This window comes from Microcaecilia unicolor, chromosome 2, assembly GCF_901765095.1.
Source record: "Microcaecilia unicolor chromosome 2, aMicUni1.1, whole genome shotgun sequence".
Lineage (NCBI taxonomy): Eukaryota > Metazoa > Chordata > Amphibia > Gymnophiona > Siphonopidae > Microcaecilia > Microcaecilia unicolor.
Window position 1 is genome coordinate 442,824,872 of NC_044032.1, and position 25,216 is coordinate 442,850,087.

The 25,216-nt window shown below is 42.1% G+C and overlaps 1 protein-coding gene across 1 annotated transcript in view; it reads right to left on the bottom strand.

Moving 5' to 3' along the window:
• The window catches only part of LOC115461208 (dedicator of cytokinesis protein 2-like), a 1,592,043-nt gene that overhangs the window by 1,348,875 nt on the left and 217,952 nt on the right, over positions 1-25,216 (bottom strand). Inside the window, 1 exon segment of the mRNA XM_030190877.1 lies at positions 9,293-9,428. Coding sequence (XP_030046737.1) covers positions 9,293-9,428 — 136 coding nt within the window.

Genomic DNA, 25,216 nt, shown 5'->3' on the forward strand with positions numbered 1-25,216 from the left:
CTTTACAAACTTTTTTGCCAGCCTCAAATATCATACTCAGGTCCATCGCAGCAGTATGCAGGTCCCTGGGGGGGGGGGCAGGTGTGTGTGTGTCAGCGGTGGCATTGCGAAGGCGTGGACGTCCTTCTTTCAAACATTTTGTACATCCTGAACTGCCCCCCCCCCAGGGACAGCCAAATTTCAAGGTAGTGGAGTGGAGGAGTGGCCTAGTGGTTAGAGCACTGGTCTTGCAATCCAGGGGTGGCCTGTTCAAATCCCACTGCTGCTACTTATGATCCAAAATCTAAATAAATAAATGGGATGTCAAAGGCATGGACATCCTTCTCACAGAAACATCCACATTTTGGACCAACTGCCCGTTGCAGGGATGGAGGCATAGCGAAGGCGCCTAACACTTGAACATCCTACACCCATACTCAAAACAAATGAGCTAACAGCGAGCAGCTCATTTGCATGCAATTTCCTTCATGCATGCCTGTTCCTTTCCGAATCACTAAGGGATCGGTAAGGGAAGGGCTTTTTCCGTTCAGTTAGTGCATCAGTTAGTCCACTGCAGTGCCCCCGAGGGTGCCAGGTTGGTGTCCTGGCATGTTAGGGGGACCAGTGCACTACAAATTCTGGCTCCTCCCATGACCAAATGAGTTGGATTTGGTCGTTTTTGAAATGGGCGCCCTCGGTTTCCATAATCGCCAAAAACCGGGGACCACCATCACTAAGGTCAACCATCTCAACATTTATGTTAACCATCTCTAAGGTCGACCTAAATGTTGAGATTTGAGCGTCCCCGACCGTATTATCAAAACAAAAGATGGACGCCCATCTTGTTTTGATAATACAGGTTTCCCTGCCCCTTTACGGAGCCATCCTGCGAGGACAGCCCCAGGAAAATTTGGGTACCCCATTCGATTATGGCCCTCCATGTGGCCCTTGTGGTAATTTCATTTTTGACGCGTGTCTGTTATGCATGCTGGAAAATATTTTTATTTTCTGGTGCGCGGGCGGTAATTGGGTGGTAATTGTCATTCTACACTCATAGATCATTATCGCCCAGTTACTGTGTGAGACCTTACCGCTAGGTCAATGGCTGGTGGTAAGGTCTCAGACCCAAAATGGATGAACATCAATTTTCATTTTGCTATACATCCATTTTTGGCCAAAATTTTAAAAAGGCATTTTTACAGGTGCACTGAAAAAATGATTCTGCGTGCGCTCAAAAGACGCATCTACACTACCGAAGGCCTTTGTAAAAGGGCCACAAAGTGAGTTCCTTTTGTTTTCCCAAAACATTTTATTCTTTTATAAAAAAGAATAACAAAACATTGATGACAACAGAATGTCCAGAATATCTAATGACAAGTAATTACTGCCCCCCCCCCCCCACTAACCAATACATGCTGAAATGAGGGGATGCACATATATGGACCCTCTATTCCCCCACCTTGCCCCAGCATGCTAGCCCATACCTACATACATACTGCTCAACAATATACATACAACCACCCAAAAGCACACCTGCTTTACCCCATTACCCATCTCCACCTTCCAGCAACAGTGTGCATGCTCCACAGAAAGGCCACCATGCCATCCTCTGTCCCCATGGCCACCTCAACTCACACAACACCTGGTCTTGTGCACTGCTTACCTACCCCCTCAGCCCCCCCATCTCCCCCCCAAATCAGGCTATTGCCATCTGTCACAGTCTATGTGAGGAGCATTGCACAACAAATCATTAACAAATTATGTATCTAATGCCAAGAGGTCCCATCACCTGAACCCTGTCTCCACAAACTGTTTTGCAGAAGATTCAGTATCCACCATGGCGGTGAGGTGCCGCTACAGGCGGATATGCCGGGAAGACCCATGCCTCCTTCGGCACATGAGGGGAGCACCTCAGGGCCTGATGTAAGCTGATGTAAGTACTACTGACATTGTACCCCCATAACAGCTCTGTCCTGGATGAAAGCCTGAGTATGCAGCTACCCTTATTACAGTATGCCCACAACCCCCATATCCACTAGAATGTGTAGCAGCCAACCTCAAACATATGAGATGACATGGAAAGGATGAAAGAAGTAGGAAAGGGATATTGGACACCACCCTCCATTAGAAAAGTGGCCAGCATGTCACATACAGCTACGAAGAACATTGCAGCAGATGTGGCTGGCTAAATAAAACAGGAACCAAAATGAACCACAGTGGTAATCAAACCAGGGGAAACCACTGTCCAAGCATCTTTCCCCTTCTTCCCACCATAGTCCGTCTCCTCTGCCCTTCCTGATCTTCTTTAAAAATTTATTTCCCTTCTCAGAGAGGCCCCGGCTGCTTGAGGCTGCTCCAAGGCTTTCTCTCTCTGCCGCGATCCGCCTCCCCCCCCCCCCCCCCCCCATGACACAATTTCCTGTTTTCACCTGGGCGGATCACGGCAATCCGGCAGACAGGGAAAACTTCAGGACTGCCAGAGGCAGGTTGTGAGGATGGTTGCCGCACCGGGGTCCCTCTGAGAATGGAAATAAATTTTAAAGAAGGCCGCAAGGTGAGGGGAAGGGAGGGAGATGGACTGTGATGGGGAGAAGGGAAAGAGATGCCCGGACTGTGTAGTAGCAATGCAGATGGGGAGATCGGGGAGGGGGGATCACGGATCAAGGGCCACTCCCTTAATTTCTGCCCTTGGCCTCACCATGTCTAAAACCAGCTTTGTCCACACTCTCTGCACTTAGAGGCCACAGCCCTAGCCGCTATGTCACACAAGTAGCTAACAAAAGAGTGTGTAAGGAGGACAATATACTCACCACAGAGGGCTGTGAAAGCACAAGTTGCAACGCAAATGGATGGCCTCTCATGGGCCAGACTCTGCATTGATTGTATATAGAATTGTGAGGTCCAAAGTTAGGTATGGTGCCGTGTGAAACATCCCTCAATGCCCAAGCTTGGGGCCCTGAAAACCTCTATATGATAGCGAGACAAAAACCTCTCCTTAGGGAAACCACCACCTATGGATACTCCTTCCCCACTTACCCCAACAGCATGCCCAAGAGTCATGGGGCAATCTGAAGCCACTGAGGGCTCCAAGCCAGCTAGCAAGATTACATTATAGATAGATGCCCCAGACCCAGGCTTCCTACCTTGCAGTATGTAAACTGCCTTTCTCATGGGGGTCCCATCAGATGTGGTCATACAGATAGGAATATCAAACAGCATCCCCTGCCAACTCCCATCTAACTGTAGGCCACATAGGCATGGGGAAACACATATTCCTGACAAGAGCCATAAAAATTGACCGATCCATGCAACAGTGCAGTGGCATACCACCTCCCAGTCACAGCCTGGTCATTCATAGTCCTCCACAGGGCCAGGGCAAATCTTGCATGGCTGTAGAGAAACAACCCTCCAGGGGACAATCAGCTATCATATCCTTGGCTCCAGGGTTTCCTGCTATGTTATCTCTTTGGTGCCACAGAATAAGTACATAAGTACATAAGTAGTGCCATACTGGGAAAGACCAAAGGTCCATCTAGCCCAGCATCCTGTCACCGACAGTGGCCAATCCAGGTCAAGGGCACCTGGCACGCTCCCCAAACGTAAAAACATTCCAGACAAGTTATACCTAAAAATGAGGAATTTTTCCAGTCCATTTAATAGCGGTCTATGGACTTGTCCTTTAGGAATCTATCTAACCCCTTTTTAAACTCCGTCAAGCTAACCGCCCGTACCACGTTCTCCGGCAATGAATTCCAGAGTCTAATTACACGTTGCCCCCCAGGTAACAACCAGAAGCCCCCAACTATCCCTGTCCCTGTCTACTGATAGCCAGCTGCACCACTATGCAAGCCATATATGATGTGTTGATATCAACGGCAAACCTTTTAAACACACAGGTCACCCTCCAGCTGCCACACAGCCAGCACTGGACCAGCCTGCATTGAGAGGAGGTTTTATTGGACCATGGCCAGTGGAAGGTGCCCCTCACCCAACAACAGGGCCACACCCAGCAACATCAGGAGGCAGAGGAGGAGGACCTCTGGAAGGACATGCCCCCACTGGAGGGGGAAGAAGGGGCACAGGAAGAACTCTCCAGGCAGCTATGCAGGATGTCACTGCAGCTGAGCCCCATCCTGAAATAGCTGCCACACCTGCTGGTGAGCCCCCCCCCCCCCCCCCTGACAACCACCCTAGCCCAGCTCCTGCTGCATGTCACAGGCATGCACAGAAATATGCAGCAGGAGCTGGAGCCCTATGTGACATTCACGGCCAAATTCTTAATGTCAAGGGCACAACTGAAGTGTTGCCTAATTGACAGGGACCTAATGTGCCTTGTATCACAAGAAGCCCCAGTGGGACTTGAACATGCCACTCCCAGGATCCCAGGCCACACCCTAAACCATTATGCCATGCATCCAGTACCTAGAAAAAAAAATTGACAGGGAATGTCTTATGGCCCCTCTGTAGGATACAGAATTACTGGATGTGGGGCCTTCCACAATCTATGACCAGAGGCATAGCTAGGTCGGCTGCTCCCCCAAAGTGATTTTGAATGAAATAGCATCTATGAAAATTGGGTCTGCAGCCTTGCACCACATCTATTTTACAAAAGGTCTGCTCCCCCAATGTCAAAACCTGGCTACGCTTCTATGATCCCTCTCCTATTTCCTCCTTCCCCTGTCACCCTCTCCTTCACTAAGAATGATTTTGCTGTTTCATTAGACACATGGCCAAAAAAGGTTGCCAACCCTCTGCTCTAATACATGATGGCTTTAATGGTGGATTCAGAAACTGGAAGCAAGAAAGGGTGATTTACATCAAGATTGATGGACTTTTTCAGCAGGACTATGTGGCAAGAAAATTGTGCAGCTTCTGGCTGCCGTAGACATCGCTAGTGCCAGAGCAATCGCAATTTCACTCTTGTGAGCACCAAAGCCTCATCCCAAACAAATTAATGAAGTAAACAGATTCATGAATTAGACAACATGAATCTCTGGGAACATAACACTTCTATAATTTGTCATGAACATAATGTACAGATAGCAGTGATCCAAATCCCAGAACCAGTTCTAGTACGGGAGATGCATTGCCCTGAAGGAAAAAATGCTAACTGAAACAAGAGGGACATATTATACCTAGAAAAGTGAAACAATCCCATTAACAGAGAGTTTTATCTACAAAGGACAAACAGTCACGATGACAGGAATATATTATATAAGGTAATATCTGCAGTCAGTGATGTCTCTTAGAAGAAGATCCCCATGAACTCACACTGCATTCAAGCCGTCAAATATGTACACAGTGACACTCTCATATGATATGAGTCATAGCTCATTGTATATATCTTGTTATAAAGACCCTTTATAAGAACATAAGAATAGCCGTACTGGATCAAACCAATAGTCCATATAGCCCAGGATTCTGTTCCCAACAGTAGCTAATCCAGGACACAAGTACCTGGCAGAAACCCAATACCAATCCTAGGGTAAGCAGTGGCTTCTTCATGTCCAGCTCAATAACAGACTATGGACTTTTCCTCCAGGAACTTGCCCAAACCTTTTTTAAACCCAGACACATTAACTGCTGTTATCACATCCTCTGACAACGAGTTTCAGAGCTTAACTATTCATTGAGTGAAAAAATATTTCCTCCTATTTGTTTTAAAAGTATTTTCATGTCACTTCATTGAGTGTCCCCTGGTCTTTTTTACTTTTTGAAAGAGTAAAAGACGGATTTACTTCTAGTCATTCTACACCACTCAGGATTTTGTAGACCTCAATCATTTTTCCCCTCAGTCATGTCTTTTCCAAGCTGAAGAGTCCTAACCTCTTTAACCTTTCCTCATATGAGAAGAGTTCCATCTCCTTTATCATTTTGGTCGCTCTTCTTTGAACCTTTTCTAACTCCACTATATCCTTTTTAAGATACGGCAACCAGAATTGAACGCAATACTCAAGATGAGGTCACACAACGGAGCACTGAAGAGGCATTATAATATTTACCATCCCTTTCCTAATAATTCCTAGCATCCCGTTTACTTTTTTGGCTGCCACTGTACACTAGGCAGAAGATTTCAGCATATTGTCTACAATAACACCTAGATCTTTTTCTTAGGTGCTGACTCCCAAAGTGGACCCTATAAAATAATTGACAGAGCAGGTTTGCTTGTTTGTTTTTTTTAGTAGAAAATAGTGCTGTGAAAAAGATTTATCATGATTAGCAGTGGAAGGGTGACATTAATGTTGAACTGCAGCTGTCAGTACAGGTAGAGGTTGGTCTTTGATTTCATTGACTGAATCATCCCTCCTCCCTATCCCTATTTCTTTACAACACGTGGAACTAAAGTCAACCAATTAAAAATTAAGGTGATTCCATCTTATGGGCTTACATAATACTTTCCTTGACTAGATTTTGGGAGTCTTTCATCAGATCAAAACACAAAAGGCATTACCTTATATTTTCTTTGGTTTGCTGACATTTGTTTCCACAAAGTCAAGAGGACTAATACAGCAACCAGATTACCTTATAATATGTGTGAGAAAACAAAACCAGTAGAAAGGAAAGAACTGGTAGCTCAGAAGTCAAAGGTAAGGTTGGCATAACCATAAGCATGACAAGGGCGGCATCTCCTGAGGACTACCAAGAGGAAGTCTAGTCAAAGCAAAATAATAGATGCTGACATGACACAAAATCAAGTTGTGTACCTTTACCTGCAGAAAAGTGGACAGTTTTCAAACAGTCCATTTTCCTGTGTAAGTGACTTTTGAAAATTGCCCTCTTTATATATACAAATACATACAAACTGGGCTAATTTTATAAAGTCACTTTAGTGCATATGTAGCCATGCTTACAAAATAGGTAATTCTTTCTAATGGCTACGCACTAATGGCAAACCTAGCCCATGGAAAAACAGTGTATAAGGCCACAGATGGAACAACCGGGTGGATTCAGAAGTTAGAGGAAGCAGTGTTTTATTCACAACCCAACATGGCTCATGTTTCAGCAATCACCTGCATCAGGGGTCAATCGAATTCGAAGGCTTTTGATGCTGGTAACCTCTTGTGTGTTCCTTTGTATTGTTGTTGCTGAAAAGTATTCTTCAGACTGATGTTTCATCTTTGATTGACCCCTGATGCAGGCGATTGCCGAAACATGGGCTATGTCAGGTTGTGAATAAAACATTGCTTCCTCTGACTTCTGAATCCAACTGGTTGTTTCATCTATGGCCCGATACACTCTTTTTCCTAACGATACTTTGTGTTGTTATTCCCTATGACTTTCATTCAACACTAGCGCATGGCCATTAATAGAAAATCGGTCTTTTTTTTCTGGCTGCAGTAAAAATGGCCTTAGTGCAAAGGAAAAACCACATAAGGCCACTTTTTACTGCAACTTAGTAAAAGGACCTCAAAGACTCTTATATGTCTTTATAAAATAGGGTCAAAATAAGTACCTTCTAGATTGATAAACCTAGACACCCTGTAATAAAATTACCCTCAAGTAAAGTTTAATATTTTAAAGTATGTCTAGCTATATGTTTTGTTGTGGGAGGGGAGGTAGGTGCTAGGGGACTTAAACTTAATTGAAGGTATGCATACGTCTGAATGCATCCATGCCCTTGTATCTGCCTTTGGTCAGAGACAAATTACATCTATGCTTTCCATGGACATTCATTCTCCATCTTGTAGGCTATCACGTGTCTGTGATGTCCACCATTTTGGGATGACCTGTCTGATGCAACAGCAAATCAGCCAGCAGTGCTGTAGATAGATTTATGAGTACCACATCTCTTATGTGGATAAAAATGATCTAATGTCTGCTCTTTTAATTCTACAGGACAATGCTTGAGTTAAAAGACCACTGACATGCACAGAGTTTCAAAATGGGCAATCAACTTGTCATAAACTGTGATAGTAAACATCCCCAACTACTGAGGTCCCTCTACATTGCAAATTCCTAGGCAATAAATCTTGATTATAAAAAAAAATGAAGTCATGCCCTTGGAGCACTGTAATTCTTGTATGTTATTTTTTATAGCAATCAAACTGTGCAAACTCTATAACAATTTATTTTTTCCAATTTATTCATGGAAAATTAAATTCACTTATAAAATTCATTGGCTCCCAGCTCATTCATTACAAAGAAGAATCGCTACACTTATGAAACAGAGAGGCAATTGTCGGTTCTTACTCCCAACACATTTACTGTGACAAGGTCCTGTAGCACAAAGTGGTTCAGATAGGTGATTGGCTGACACCTTTTTCTTTTTTTTCAATTCTCTTTATTGGCATTAGTACAATACATGCTCAGGCACCTTTTTCATAATCTATAGCCCACCTCTGCTCTGTACAACCTTCCAAAGAGTTAGTCTCACCTCACTGACGGTACTTCCTAGATAGCTGTTACTATAGTATGAATCAGAGCAAGATACAAGAAACAGAACACATTCCATTGTCCTGATGACTAACTGAACTATGTGATCAAACCCCGGTATGAAATAGAAACTGTACAGATAGCACAATCATGGGTCCCTTTATGTTAGTCCCTTTTACCTGTAATTGAAGTGCATTCCATTTTCCCTTCTCATCAGATTGCAACATCAGTGTTATGTATGAAATGCTTTCACTTGGAAGGTTACATCATCCTCCACAAGAAACATTTTTTTGCAGACCATATATGATACTTGGATGGCTCAACTAAGAGACCTTCATAAGCTGTACAGGGTCCAGCATTAAATGTATCTTATTTTGGATTTTTAATGGAAATGAGAGTAGAGAGTGGACAATGGACTGTATTATAAAAAGACCATCATATTCTACCCATAAAATTATATCTCAGATCTTTTTATAATACAGTCCCCTTTACACTATTTTATCATTATATACACTTTTTTATCTTCTTTGTCATTGCTAGTATCTTATATTTTCTATGTGGTTTTATTTTTTAAGTGCATACACACAAAGAATTGTAATTCTATTTTAATATAGAATGTAAGATGTGTCATTTTATATGTAATGATTGACGTTTTTATATATATTTTGAATATATTGTGACCCGTGAAGCAGGTGATTTTGTTATACCAAAACACGGACCATGTCGGGTCCTGCTGTACTAGCACCCAATAAAGCTCCTTTTAAGTATTAGTTCCTGTGTTGGAGTGTCCGTTGTCCACCCTCTACTCTCATTTTTATTGGACTCTCGGTGGAGGTTTTCCATTTGTTTGTTGCTCCGGATTTTTAATCAATGCACAGGGAAAAATAAATAATCTAATTGGGCAATGGCCAATTAGATTATAATCGAAAGCAAAACCCACCTGAGACTCCAAAGGGTCGTCGAAGCCCAATGGTGAGTTTCTTTGTGTTTGTCTCTTTTAAATCCATGCGTCCCACACGCACAATCTGACATACCAAGAACAGCTTCTCCCGGTTCAAGTCCTTGCTTCCTAGATCCTAGAGGACAAGAGAGACAGCATAAGAGAGGCTACATGGAATGGAACCTCGTAATATTGACTCTGCTGCCATGCATTCCCTGATACGAGGTAAATCCACTCTTTTCACTCTACAATAGTTAGCATAATATTTCTTGCAGTCCAACAGCTCAGGCTATTTTAATAAGTACATCCCTTTAAGAAGAAGCTTCATGTTTATGACCCAAGTTTTTATTCAAGTTTTCAAAGACTTAGGACTAGTCTTTTAAATAAGCAAAAGTAGAATTAACTTTCCTAAATCAATCATATCTTGCCAAGTAGATTTTTAGCTGTCTGAAAGAATTAGTGTACCTTCATAACACTTTTACTCTAGACAGCATAGAAAAGAACTATACTTGAACTGTAGTGTATTTGGAAACAATATACAGGCATCTCAGTTCCAAACAGAATTCATATTTTTTTAATTACATTTGTACCCTGTGCTTACATGGGGCAATGGAGGATTAAGTGACTTGCCCAGAGTCACAAGGAGATGCCTGTGCCTGAAGTGGGAATGGAACTCAGTTTCTCAGGACCAAAGTCCACCACCCTAACCACTAGGCCACTCCTAGTAAATAGCAACCATGCTACAAATGTGTAGACTTTGGGCCCTGTTTACAAAGGCGCACTAGCATTTTTAGTGCATGCTAACCATGTAGACGACCACAAGAATATTATGGGCATCTACACGGTTAGCGTGTGCAAAGTTTTAGCTCACGCTAAATATGCTAGCGCACCTTGGTAAACCAAGCCCTTTATGTCATTGCTCGCATGTATACAAGGATGAATTCTATAAATCGCACCTAAAAAATTGGTGCAAAAAATGTTTGTTATTTTTTAAAGCCATATCTAAAGTTAGGCGTGGTTTATAGAATAGTGCTTAAGTCCTGGGGATTGCACGTAAATTGAGGTGTGTCCATTTGCACCAATAAAAATGTGGTGCAATTGGCCCGCCTAAATTTATATGCAGAAACCAAAACCACGGCTTTATTATTCGGAGATTCAATCATTAGGCAGGTAGATAGCTGGATGGCTGGTGAATGTGAGGATTACTTGATTACTTGCCTGCCTGGTGTGAAAGTGGTGAACCTCGCGCGTCACCTAGACAAGATTTTAGACATTGATGGGCAGGAGCCAGCTGTCTTGGTACATGTGGTTACAAATGACACAGGAAAATGTGGGAGGGAAGACTCTGGATGCCAAATTTAGGCTTTGATATTCCCATGCATATCTCCTGGTCTCTCCCCCCTATCCACCCCCATCCTGTTAGACTGTCACTGAAATACTTTGATGTCCAACTTATATATACTGTCATCTACCAACACTTGCTTATTTCCGATCTGATGAAGAAGGGCAACCTTTGAAAGCTAATCAAGAAATGTATTAAGTTATGTCCAATAAAAAAGGTATCATCTTATTTTCTTTCCCATGTTTTATTCTGTTTTATTTATATTGATTACAGGTAGAAAGTTAAAATCCAGAACCTCCAGAGTAGCATTTTCAGAAGTACTACCTGTTCCAAACACAGGACCCAAGAGGCAGACAGAGCTCTGAAGTCTCAATGTGTGGATGAGACAATGGTGCAGGGAGGAGGGATTTATAGTTTTTAGAAACTGGGCAACATTCTGGAGAACAGGGAGCCTATTCCAAATGGATGGACTCCGCCTTAACTGGGATGGAACTAGGCTGCTGGCACTATCATTTAAAAAGGAGAAAGAGCAGCTTTTAAATTAGAAAGGGGGGAACACTTACAGTCACTCAGAACTGCATGATTCAAGGTAAGGTATCCTTAACGGATACGATTACAACAGGACATTTAGGGAAATCCAATAGAGAGGTTTCAACAAAGGTGTACAAATTATCCATGTCAACTTCTAGGCAGCTTGAAGATGCAAGGAAATAAACCACTTTGAAGTGTCTATATACAAATGCTGGAAACCTAAAAAATATGACAGGAGAGTTATGGTATATAGCACTAAATGAAGAGGTAGATATAGTAGGTATCTCAGAGACCTAGTGGAAGGCGGGCAATCAATGGGATACTGTGTTACCAGGGTAGTAATGATAGAGTTGATCAAATTGGAAGGGGGGAAGTTGCGTTGTATGTTAAAGAGAGTCAAATAAAATAAAAAATGCTGCATGAAACACATCAATGTGGAATCTTTATGGATAGAGATTCCATATGTGAAGGGAAAAAATATATGCTTAGGACTATGCTACCGTCCACCAGGCCAGAATGATCAGACAGATGGTGAAATGTTAAGAGAAATTAGAAAAGCTAGGAATGGGTGATTTCACATGTACGTAACAGAATCCCAAATAGTAGCAAGATTCATGCTACTGATCCCAGGGACATGCAGTAGCTTTCCTCATGTCTAACTCATAAGTACATAAGTATTGCCATACTGGGAAAGACCAAAGGCCCATCAAGCCCAGCATCCTGTTTCCAACATTGGCAAACTAGGTCACAAATACCTGGCAAGATACTGAAAAAGTTCAATAAATTTTATGCTGCTTATCCCAGAAATAGAAGTGGATTTTCTCCAAGTCAATTTAATAATGGTCTATGGACTTTTTCTTTAGGAAGCCATCCAAACCTTTTTAAAACTCTGCTAAGCTAACCGCCTTTACCACATTCTCCAGCAATGAATTCCAGAGTTTAATTACACGTTGAGTGAAATATTTTCTCTGCTTCATTTTAAATTTACTAAATTGTAGCTTCATCGCATGCCCCCTAGTCCTAGTCCTTTTTAAAAAATCAGCGTTACATTGGCCACCCTCCAATCTTCCGGTATCACGCTCGATTTTAAGGATAAATTACATATTACTAACAATAACTCCGCAAGTTCATTTTTCAGTTCTATCAACTAAATAGCAGATTATGGACTTTTCCACCAGGAACTTGTGCAAAACTTTTTTTAAACCCAGATACACTAACGGCTGATACCACATCCTCTGGCGAGTTCCAGAGCTTAACTATTTGTTGAGTGAAAAAATATTTCCTCCTGCTCGTTTTAAAAGTAATTTAATGTAACTTTTTGAAAGAGTAAGAAATCAATGTATGTTTATCCATTCTATATCACTCAGTATTTTATTTATTTATTAGGATTTATTTACCGCCTTTTTGAAAGAATTCACTCAAGGCTGTGTACAGTAAGAATAAATCAAACATAAGCAATAGACAATTACAGCAGTAAAAATATTCAAATAACAATATAAAATATGGCATAGTACACTACTTACAATATCAACACAATACATAATAGAACATTTTAATAGACAGCATAGAGTATAAGTAAAGAAGGAGCATATAGATAGGTAAGAGAGTAAGAGAAGTTAGAAAATAAGGTGACTAATTTAAAGAAAGTTGCACATGAGGTCAGAGAGATGATAAAATGTTATCTCAGCTAGGGTAGACCTCTATCATATCCCCACTCAGCGGTCTCTTTTCCAGCTGCTCTAAGAAGAAATCATTTTGTATGTTTAGGAATTTTACCTCCCTACCACTCCCTGATGTAGAATTTAATCAGTCAAACTGGAATAATTGAAATCACCCATTATTATACTATTGCCGGATACCCCAGGGGGAACTAGTTTCACAGGTCCGGCCTGTCAAAAGCTCGGACCTGTCAAATGCAGGAGATGGAGGTCCATGGGACCCCAGACCCCCACCATTGCTTCGGTCCTGGTGGCCTAGTGCCCCCCTAAGCCCCTCCCGGACAGCACGGTGGACCTCCAGTCCCTCCGACCTTCCCCCGACACAAGGACACGGGGGGCTGGAGATATGGGCTGACAGTGACAGCCTGGGCTTCCTGACTCTGATGGAGGGAGGGGGGAGGGAACAGAGCCTTAACCCTAATGCCAGCTCTGAGCTGCCATAGGGTTAAGGCACTATTCCACCCCTATGATGAGAGCACTGTTCTCTGATCATAGGGGTGGAATACTGCAGAGCTGATTTAAATCTAATTTAAATCAGCTTCACATTATTTCTGGCATGGGCGCTCTTTGCCTGATGATCATGTGTGCGAAGGTAAATGTGGGCATTGATCCCACACAAGTGGCGTCTAGCACCCATATTTACCTTTGATCATCAGGCCATAAGTATAATGCTTCTATGCTCACCCTCTGCCACACCACACCCCCTCAGAGAAAAAGACACAAAAATGCAGTAACGCATGGATTAATGCATGGTAACAGGCAAAGTACTGCAGAAACCCTTAACACGTATGTGCCATAGACTGTTATCACGTGCTAACCACACACTAAGGGCTTGACACACTTTAGTAAAAGTTAACTTTTGGTTTTAGGTGAAAATATTTTTGATATAAATAGTGCTGTCTGAACTATTAGATCCAGTATATTTAGTCCTTCCGATATTCAGCTCGTGGCAGAAAGTGGCATCTGAGCTGCTCACAGCCGCGGGCTGAACTGACCCCGGATATTCAATGCCAGGGATATCAGCAGTCATCTGGAAATTAACCGGGAACCAGCGCATGATGTTTAGACAGCCTTTTTGCTGTCATAACTTTATGTGGCTACTTAGCCAGTTAGAAGACTGAAAATTGCTGCTAACCGGCTAAGTAACTGCTCCACCCACACTGTGTCCCAGCCCATCCCTAAGCTATCCAATTAGGAGATGGCTGGTTAGTGGCAATATTCAATGGCACTAACCAGTTAAGTGCCGCTGAATGTCATTTGCTGGTTCTCTCAGTGGGGTTTAACCGAGCAGATTTTCTTGGCACAGATCGTCTTGGAACCTACCTTTGGGCACCATTTAATGAATTCTTCCCATTACACCTAAGTCTGATTGTTGAAAATGTACGGATAAAGTTAAAACAAGCACATTATCCACTTAACTTTATGCAGCATCCATCCTGCTGAAAGCTGACCTTCATATTCTTCATTTCGTTCTTGTCTGTAAATTTTCTTTATCACAGTAGGACAGTGGGTCCCAAACCTGCCCTGGGGGAATCTGTCAGTTAGGTTTTCAAGATATCTGCAATAAATATTCATGAGTTAGATTTTCATGCACTGCTTCCACTGCATGCAAATCTAGCTCATGAATATTTATTGCGGATATCTTGAAAACCTGACTGGCTGGGGTTCTCCCTGGACAGTTCTGGGAACCTCTGCAGTAGAATGCACTTAATTGTTCTTGTTTCATTTTGTTGTTGTTTTTTTTTTGTTTGGGGTTTTTTTTTTTTGTTTCCTTATGTAACTGTGCTGGGTTTCCCTTTGAAAATAAGTTTGCAGTCCCTTATATATTTCAAAATTCCCCCCTAAAATGTGTATCTCCTTGTAAGAGCTTTAGAATGAAAAAGTCTGTGACTCATAGGGAGAGAGCTGCTCTGATTAATTCAGTCCTTGATACTGACAGAGACAGACTAGCCAAAGGTAAAGCTGTCCTGTTAATTAGCCCCAGTCAAAAGGGACACAAAAAGCAAGAAAGTGTTTCATTTTAAGCTTTTGTGTAGGAGAAACAATCTGAGTATTAACAGCTCCTGTATTTTGTTTCTGATCCATTCTAGTTTAAATATTACATATTGTGGATTATTGTGGCTCCATTCTAAACCCCTATGTAATCTAGACCCTACCTGAAAATACCCCAAAACTATGAATTTCTGATGGCTGGCATAACCAGTACAAAGCTATTGGGCAGCCTAGGTGAATTTTCAATCTTATGTTCCCCCCCTCCCCTCACCTTACTCAATTGACTTTCAGGACCCTAATCTGCCCCCCCCCCCCCCCCACACACACACACATACATCATGCTTTTAAATATTAAACATTTATTTATTTATTGGAATTTATTAACCACCTTTATGAAGAGATTCACTCAAGACAGTTTATAGCAGGTACGTTTAACATAAAACGTATAATCTTGTTAACTGCATAACTATTGTAAAAATGACCAAATATAAATGCAATATATGAGGTAAATTTGGCTAATGTACTAAAGAGGGCTTTAAACTAAATTTGCTAGGGGTGGGTGAAAAAAGCACTGAAGTAATTAATAACTCTCAGAAATGTAAGTCATCAAGTACCTTTATAAAAAGGGGAAAAAAGAATAACATCTGGAGAGCCTTGTAGACCAATGCCTGTAATATGGGAAACAAATTTCTAGAATTAGAGGCTGCAATGATAGAAACCAACTTGAATTTAGTGGTGGTAATGGAGATGTGGTTCATGGAGAACCACGACTGGGATATAGTTATACCTGGCTATAATCTATTCAGGAAGGACAGGGTAGGGAATAAAAGGGAGGAGGAGTGGCATTATATGTTAAGAGTAATATTAAAGTGACAGAATTGCAGGACACATGGGGTATGGAAGAAGCCCTGTGGGTTAAACTGGAAAGAGGGAATGGAAAATGTATTTACATTGGTGTGATATACAGGCCTCCTTCACAGTCAGAAGAAATGGATAGAGATTCAATTGAAGACATCCACAAGATAGGTAGAAAAGGGAAAGTACGATAGGTGATTTTAATATGATGGATGTTGATTGGGGCGTCCCTTCTGCGGGGTCATCTAGAAGCAAGGGGATCTTGGATTCTCTACAGGAAGAATTGTTCCAGCAGTGAGTAACAGAACCCACATGGGATGGAGCTATTCTAGACCTGGTGCTTACAAACGAGGAAAGTGTTTCAGATGTTACGGTGGGAGATCATTCGGCATCTAGTGATCACCGAATGGTGTGGTTCAATATTACAGCACAGGAGGAGAGAGCTTATTCAAGATTGAAGGTCCTGGACTTCAAAGAACTAACTTTAACAAGATGGGGGAATATCTCAAGAAAGAGTTAGTTGGATGGGAACAACTGAAGGAAGTAAAACATCAGTTGGCAAAACTGAAAGGAGTTATTTTAAAGGTGTCAAACCTTTATGTTAAAAAGTACATAAAAGTAAGAGGAAAAGAAGTTTGCTCTGGTTCTCAAACATAGTAGCTGAAAAAGTAAGGGAAAAAAGGTTAGCCTTCATAAATTACAAGACAACTCAGAAAGAAGAAGACAGAGAAAAATACCTTGAAAAGCTAAGAGCAGCCAGAAAAGCTGTCAGGAAAGCAAAGATGCAAATGGAAGAAAAGATAGCTGATATGGTAAAATTGGGATCAAGACATTTTTTTAGATATACGTATAAGTGATTGGAGGAAGTGTGATAAAAACATTGTGAGGCTCAAGGGTGATGGGGAGGAATATGTAGAAGCTGATAAGGATAAAGCTGAACTGCTTAACAATTATTTCTGTTCTGTGTTCACAGTTGAAAGGCCGGGGTAGGACTGCAGAAAACAAATGCTAATGGGGATGAATGTATGGTAGACCAGGACCAATTCTCAGAAGACTGTGTTTGTGAGGAGCTAGCTAAACTAAAAATAGACAAAGCGATGGGGTCTGATGGGATACATCTGAGGGTACTCAAGGAACTGACCTAACCAATGCTTCTTTAGAGTCTACAGTGGTCCTGTTGCACATGAGTGAAAGTAAGGAGGAGGTTGGGAATTACAGACCTGTCAGTCTGACCTCAGTGGTGGGTAAACTAATGGATACGCTTCTAAAGCGGAGGATTGTGAGGTTTCTCGAACTGAATGGATTGTAGGACCCAAGGCAACATGCTTCACTAGAGGCAGATCGTGTCAGACAAATCTGATTGATTTCTTTGACTAGATTGATTTCTTTAAGCGGTATAGAAAAGTGGGGGATAAATAAATAAATAAATAAATCCAGCGCCCCTCCCACATCCAACTGCCACAGTTGGATGTGGGAGGGGCGCTGGATTTATTTATTTATTCCCCACTTTTCTATACCGCTTAAAACAAACTGGTGTACAATGAAACAAAGCAAAAATACATAGCAAAAACAAAAACACAATCATTAAAATACATAAGCAAAAAGTACTAAATCTGTTGACATCATGACATACTGTTGCAAAAAACTGCACAAAAAATTATCACAGTCCTACTAACAGAAAAGCTTCAGCAAGCAAAGAGGTCTTTAAAAGTCACTTAAACTGCAAAGCCTCTGCACATAAACGCAACTGCCCCTTCAAAGAGTTCCATAATGAAACCCCTGCTATAGAACAGGCTGCAAGCTTAGTGCCATGATATCTAACATGAGCAACAAAATCAAGAGAGAGATGCATCGCTGTTCTGATCTTAAGCTCCTACTAGGATGATACACATGAAAACAGTCTTTTAAATACTGTGGAGCAGATAAGTATAGTGCCTGATGGACAAAGCATAATATGACTTTAAACTAGACTCAAAACTGAATGGGCAACCAATGTAGTTGTTTCAAGACTGGGGTGATATGAGTAAGTCTAGACACACCAGTAACCAACCTCGCGGCAGAACTTTTTATCAACTGCAACGCTTGAATCTTGGACTTACACATGCCAAGATAAAGAGCGTTGCAGTAATCCAAATGCAACAAAACCATTGCCCAAATCACACCACAAAAACCATAGAAGGGCAACATAGGTTTCAGTCTATATAATAGCCAAAGCTGAGCTAATCATGACTGAATCACATTCACCACTTAATTTTTCATAGTCAGCCCTGAATCCAACGAAACACCCGACAGTGTTATAACTTTCTGAACTGCTATTCTTGTTTTATTCAAGTTCAGAAATTGCAGCCAAAATTCCTCCATAGATCTACCCACAATCATCACTTCAGATTTTCCAGTATTCAATAGCAAACCATGCTCACACATCCATCCATTGATCTCATCAATATAAAACTGCAACTGTGTCTCAAGACCAACACCCCAAGAAGTAACAGGGATTAAAAAAAACCTGGACATCATCTGCATATAGATGCAGTCCCTGAAAAACTGTGCCTAAGAAGGCCATATACACATTGAATAGCAGGGTCAACAAAGCAGACCCTTGAGGAACTCCTTTATCCAGCAAAATCTCCTGAGATTCCTGACCCCCATTCCGCAGACACAAAGACTCTGTGTACTTGGATTTTAGTAAAGCCTTTGACATAGTTCCACACAGGTGACTGATAAAAAAAACTGAGTGCCCTCAGTATGGGCACTAAAGTGACTGACTAGGTTAAAACCTGGTTAAATAGGAGACAGAAGGTAGTGGTAAATGGAGTTTGCTCCGAAGAAAATGAACTTATCAGTGGTGTACTGCAGGGATTGGTCCTTAGGCCAGCTCTCTATTACATCTTTGTAAGTGATATTTCAAAAGGACTGTCTGGTAAGGTTTATCTCTTTGCAGATGACACCAAACTCTTTAATAGGGTGGACACCCCGGAGGGTTTGGATAGCATGAGGAAGGATCTAGTAAAGTTTGAATGGCCCAATAATTGGAGTGGAGGAAAGGCCTAGTGGTTAGAGCACAGATGTTCACATCCAGAGATCCTGGGTCAAATCCCACTGCTTCTCCTTGTGATCTGGGGCAAGTCATTTAACCCTCTATTGCCTCTGGTACAAGCTTAAATTGTGAGCCCTCCAGGAACAGTGAAATACCTGAATGTAACTCACATTGAGCTACTACTGAAAAAGTTGTGAGCTAGAGAATGTCATGGGAGTGTAGTGTAGAGTCATTTTTTGATGTTATCCAAATAAACTCTTTTACCATTCATACATCTCCCTCACTGATTGGAAAGAGCCTACGTTCCTGACTCCCCTTTTTGCTCCACATTAAACACAGTAAAACCACAGGAGCAATACATTTTTCTCTTTCTTGCAGAAGTGGTAATAACCCCTGCACCCACAGTTTTACTGTTGTTTTACCATCCTTCCTGAACTCCAGCCATAGTCCTCCCTGAGCATAGTCCCCTCCCTACCCACCATGCATGATGTCACCATTCCAATTTGTGCAATGCGTAGGAGGATGACTCACACTTCAAGGACTTGGCCGTCTGAGGCAGAGCTAGCATGCCATGTGCGTGAGCCCAATCCAGGAGCTGGAGAAACATTATTTGTGAAGTAGACCACTGTAAAATACTGGTCCCAGTCCAGTAAATCTCTTCTCCCCCCTCCCCATCTTTAGTAGTGTAGGTTGGGAGTCCTTACTAAGCACAATAGCTCTGCCACTCCTATGATTGCACGGGGTCACAGGAATGCAAGAACATAAGAGTAGCCATACTGGGTCAGACCAATGGCCATCTAGCCCAGAAACCAAATCGCAGCAACACTCCATGCTACAAATCCCAGGGCAAGCAGTTGCTTCCCATGTCTGTCTCAATAGAAGACTATGGACTTTTCCTACAGGAATTTGTCCAAACCTTTTTTTAAACCCAGATAAGTATCCTCCGGTAAAGAGTTCCAGAGCTTAACTATTCATTGAGTGAAAAAAAATTTCCTCCTATTTGTTTTTTAATGTATTTCCATGTAACTTCCTTGAGTGTCCCCTAGTCTTGTACTTTTGGAATGAGTAAAAAACTTGATTTACTTCTACTCGTTCTACACCACTCAGGATTTTGTAGACCTCAATCTTATCTTCCCTCATCCATCTCTTTTCCAAGCTGAAGAGCCCTAACCTCTTTAGCCTTTCCTCATACGAGAGGCGTTCCATCCCCTTTATCATTTTGGACGCTCTTCATTGAAGCTTTTCTAATTCCACTATATCTGTTTTGAGATATGGCAACCAGAACTGAACGCAATACTCAAGGTGAGGTCGCACTATGGAGCAATATAGAGGCACTATAGCATTTTCAGTCTTATTCACCATCTCTTTCCTAATAATTCCTAGCATTCTGTTTGCGTTTTTGGCTGCCGCCGCACACTGAGCAGAAGATTTCAGCGTATTGTCTACAATGAAACCCAGATATTTTTCTTGAGTGCTGACCCCCAAGGTGGACCCTAGCATCAGGTAACTATGATTCAGATTATTCTTTCCAATGTGCCTCACCTTGCATTTGCCCACATTAAATTTCATCTGCCATTTGGATGCCCAGTCTTCCAATTTCCTAAGGTCTTCCTCCAATTTTTCACAGTCCACACGTGTTTTAACAACTTTGAATAGTTTTGTATTATCTGCAAATTTAATCACCTCACTCGTCGTTCCAATTTCCATATCATTTCTCAGTACAGATACCTGCAGCACTCCACTATTCACCCTCTCCATTGAGAGAAATGGCCATATAACCCTATCCTCTGTTTTCTATCCAATAACAAATTCCTAATCCACACCAGAACCTTGCCTCCTATCCCATGACTCTAATTTTCTCAGGAGTCTCTCATGAGAAAGTACACTACATCAACTGGCTCACCTCTATCCACATGTTTGTTCACGCCTTCAAAGAAATGAAGCAAGTTGGTGAGGCAAGACTTTCCTCTGCTGAACTCATGCTGACTTTGTCCCATTAAACCATGTTTGCCTACGTGTTCTGTAATTTTATTCTTTATAATAGTTTCCACTATATTGCCCTTCACCAATGTCAGGCTTACCGGTCTATAATTTCCCAGATCACCCCTAGAACCCTTTTTAAAAATCGGCGTCACATTGGCCACCCTCCAATCTTCAGGTACTATGGACAATTTTAACAACAGGTTACATATTAGTTAACAGCAGATCAGCTATTTCATACTTGAGTTCTTTGAATACCCTTGGATATATGCTATCCAGTCCAAGTGATGTGGAGGGGCATTTTCGATATGATGTCTAAGTCTAACTTTAGACGTTTCGCAAAAAATGTCCAAAATCTGAATAAGAAAGAAGGTCATTTTCCAAAAAGAAAAACGTGCATCTTTTGTTTTTTTGTTTTTTTAAATACTGTTTCTAACAATGTTTTGTGCTTTGGACATTTTGTTTTTGGTCCATTAAAAAAAAAACAACAACAAAAGGCCAAGTGAAAAACGTAGAAAATCAAGCCGGGATGTAGGAGGGGCCAACATTTTTAGCAGACTGGTCTCCCAGACATCCCAGGAGATAAATGGGGTACCCTAATGGACTTCAAAAACATGCTCCCAGATACACATCTCACCGTTGCTCCCTTATCTTGTCTGCTGAGCCCCCCAAACCCACTGCTGTGCACAATAGCCCTTATGGGTGAAGGGAGCACATCTATGTGGGTAGTGTGTTTCTGGTGAGTTTTGGAGGGCTCACAGTTTCCACCACAAATGTGACAGGTAGAGGGAGATAGGGATCAGACTCCCCCATGCAATGGTACACTGCACTGACCACTACACTACCCCAGGGACCCGCATGATGCTCTAATATACCTGGCTCTAACATCTGAGGCTGTCACAGAAGTTGCTAAATCATATTTGTATTCACATTTGTGGCGGGTGGGAGTGGGTCACCACTGATTCCCTCCAGTGGTCATCTGGAGGGCCATAATCGAACGGGGCTGGCCATCTATAAGGGTGGCCATCTCTAATGACGGCCCTGTACAGCGGCGTACCCGACCGTATTATCGAAACAAGATGACCGGCCATCTTTTGTTTTGATAATACGGTTGGGGCCGGCCAAATCTCAACATTTGAGCCACCCTTAGAGATCGCCGATGTTAGAGATGGCCGACATTGGTTTTCGCCGATAATGGAAACTAATGGCGGCCATCTCAAACCCAGCCAAATGCAAGCCCTTTGGTCATGGAAGGAGCCAGCATTTGTAGTGCAGCACTGGTCCCCCTCACATGCCAGGACACCAACCGGGCACACTAGGGGGCACTGCAGTGGACTTCACAAATTGATCCCAGGTGCATAGCTCCCTAACCTTATGTGCTGAGCCCCCCAAAACCCACTACCCACAACTGTACAACACTACCATAGCCCTTAAAGGGTAACGGGGGACACCTACATGTGGGTACAGTGGGTTTCAGGTAGGTTTTGGAGGGCTCCCATTTACCACCACAAGTGTAACAGGTAGGGGGGGATGGGCCTGGGTCCGCCTGCCTGAAGTGCACTGCAGTACCCACTAAAAACTGCTCCAGGGACTTGCATAGTGCTGTGATGGAGCTGGGTATGACATTTGAGGCTGGCATAGAGGCTGGCAAAAAAATTTTGTTGTTTTTTTTTTTGGGTGGGAGGGGGTTGGTGACCACTGGGGGAGTAAGGGGAGGTGATCCACGATTCCCTCCTGTGGTCATCTGGTCAGTTCGGGCACCTATTGAAGACCTGGTCGTGAACAAAAAGGGACCAAGTAAAGCCAGCCAAATGCTCGTCAGGGCCAGCCTTCTTTTTTCCATTATTGGCTGAGGACGGCCATCTCTTAACCATGCCCCCGTCCCGCCTTCGGTACACTGCCGACACGCCCCCTTGAACTTTGGCCGGCCCGGCGACAGAAAGCAGTTGAAGCCGGCCAAAATTGTCTTTCAATTATACCGATTTGGCCGGCCATCTCCCGATTTGTGTCGGAAGATGGCTGCCCTTCTCCTTCGAAAATAAGCAGACTGGTCATTTAGGGCACCCTTTTGTGCCTTATTTGTTATAAAAACAAGTCTAGTTCACTTAGTTTTAGTTCTGGACGTCCAAGTGTTACAAAACCCAGATCTCGCCTTTCCCCTGCCATGCCTCCTTGTGATTTGAACGCTCTTCTGATGGACTTCATAGAAACATGTCTAAAAATTGGTTTTGAAAATACCACTTTGGACGTTTCTGTAAGAAAAAAACGTCTAAATACAGATTTATGCCACCTTTTGGGTGATTTTCTCTTTTGAAAATTAGCTCCTTAGTACTCTTTAATTTGTCAGTTTGGCTTAGTACATCTTCCAGGTTCACCAAGATTTCTTTCAGTTCCTTCGCACCATCACCCTTGAAAACTATTTCCGGTACAGGCAGATCTCTCACGTCTTCTTCCATAAAGACAGAAGCAAAGAATTCATTCAGCTTCTCCCTGAGCGCCTCTTTTGCTCCTTCATGATCTAAAGGTCCCACGGATTCCCTCGCAGGCTTTCTGCTTCCGATGTACCTGAAAAAGTTGTTGCTGTGAGTTTTAGCCTCCGCAGCAAGTTTCTCTTCATATTCTCTTTTAGCCTTCCTCATTAATGTAGCAAAAGTCTGTCTGAGAGGAGAAAGTGGAGAGACAACTTGGACCAGGTAGAGCAATATTGGCTCCCTGACAAGGTTATTTGAAGCTCAGTGGCATAGGAGCCAACTTTTCAAAATTATTGGGGGTGCTAAGCCCAATGTAAATAACCCCTCCATGGACACATACAAGGAATTTTCTCAATATTGGGGGTGCTCAAGCACCCACAGCACCCACAGAGTCGGCTCCAATGCTCAGTGGTAGTATCAGGAGACCCAAGAAATGTAATTGTTTGCCACAGAACACATTGTCAGGCCTGTAGCAAAAAATTTGTGTAAGTGGGAATCTTTCCAATCCATTGTAGAGAACGTAGTAAGAAGTAACCCAGCTTGAGGGATCTAGGTGTGAACTGAGAACTATTGAAGGTTGAAAGGAATTGCTCAGCCAAATACAGTACTAATATAATACTAAAATTTTAAAGTAAAGGAAGAAGCAAAAATTTCATGAAGTAGAGTGGAGTATTCTTAAGTGTTTGGTAAAGAAGAGAACCACAAAATGAGTCCATTATCAATTCTTGAATCAGTTTGATTTCTGCGGTAGAAGTAAAGTGGTGTCGTAGCTGTGTTAGTCCACTTTTAAAGGTAATAAATAGAAATAAAATAAAACATGGAAAAGAAAATAGGATGATACCTTTTTTATTGGATTAACTGTATTAAGTTAGGCCAATAAAAAAGGTATCATCTTATTTTCTTTTCTATGTTTAATTTATTTATGCCCTAGAAGTAAAAGCTATCAAAATCACTGCTCCTGCAGATGGCATCCTGCTTTAATAAAGTTGTATGATGGAACTACATGTACCAAATACTCTGCATTTTCATGAGCACAGAACCGGACTGGGACCGTATAACCACAGAGAAGTGTTCACATTAATCCAGTACATCTGAGTGACCCGCTCTCTAAAGAACCCCATAGTCCCAGCTACATATCTAGTGCAGGATGCTGAGGCAGCTTACGAAGCTCCCACATGCATTCAAAACACATTCTTTTTACTTCTTGTCTGCAGAAATAAGGATCAGCATACAACCTGCAGGTTATCTTATATGGACTAACTCAATTTATCTATGGCTAACTTTTGACTTATGCAGACTTCATTAGGTCAGCCTGCAGTGTTTAGTTTTTTTTTTTTTTTTTTCAGTAGCTCTATCAGGAAACCTTTAAAGCTGGGCACAGAAATATATAATTTTCTACTTCAACAAGTTGTCACCACACTCATTTCTAGTGAGCTACAAACATCCAGGCCAGAGGTTTATTCCCCAGCAGTTGACCTAGAGCCTAAGGAGATTACAGAAGTCTAGTTCAGGTTTTCCTTCTTGTTAATATGTCAGATTGGAGTACAAAGTGCTGCCCCAACATGGAGTCAAAGGGCAGGTTTAGATTCCTTTTAGAAAAGCAATAACTTTGTTTGCAAGGTATATTCAGAATCCAACATGATTTGGAGTGCATTATTTTAACGTCTCCTGGTCCCTGCAGTCTATAGCTATTAAATGTGCCTCAATAAACACAAATCAGGTTCCAGTGGCTGCTGGAGAATTGAAGCATTAGAGCGAGGCAGGAGCATGCTGACAGAGTCTGCATAAGAAGAACAAATACAGCATACAGTCCCACTGGAGAAAGTAAATGGAAAGAAATAGACAATCCTAAAACTAATTCACTAAAAATGCAGTCAAACTGAAACACAAAAATAATGTAGTGCAACAAACAAAGAGCAAATAATTTACCCAAATCAAGTTCAACTGCAAACTTGAAAACACTAATATACAGCCAGGCCAAGTCTTCTGGAAGACTCC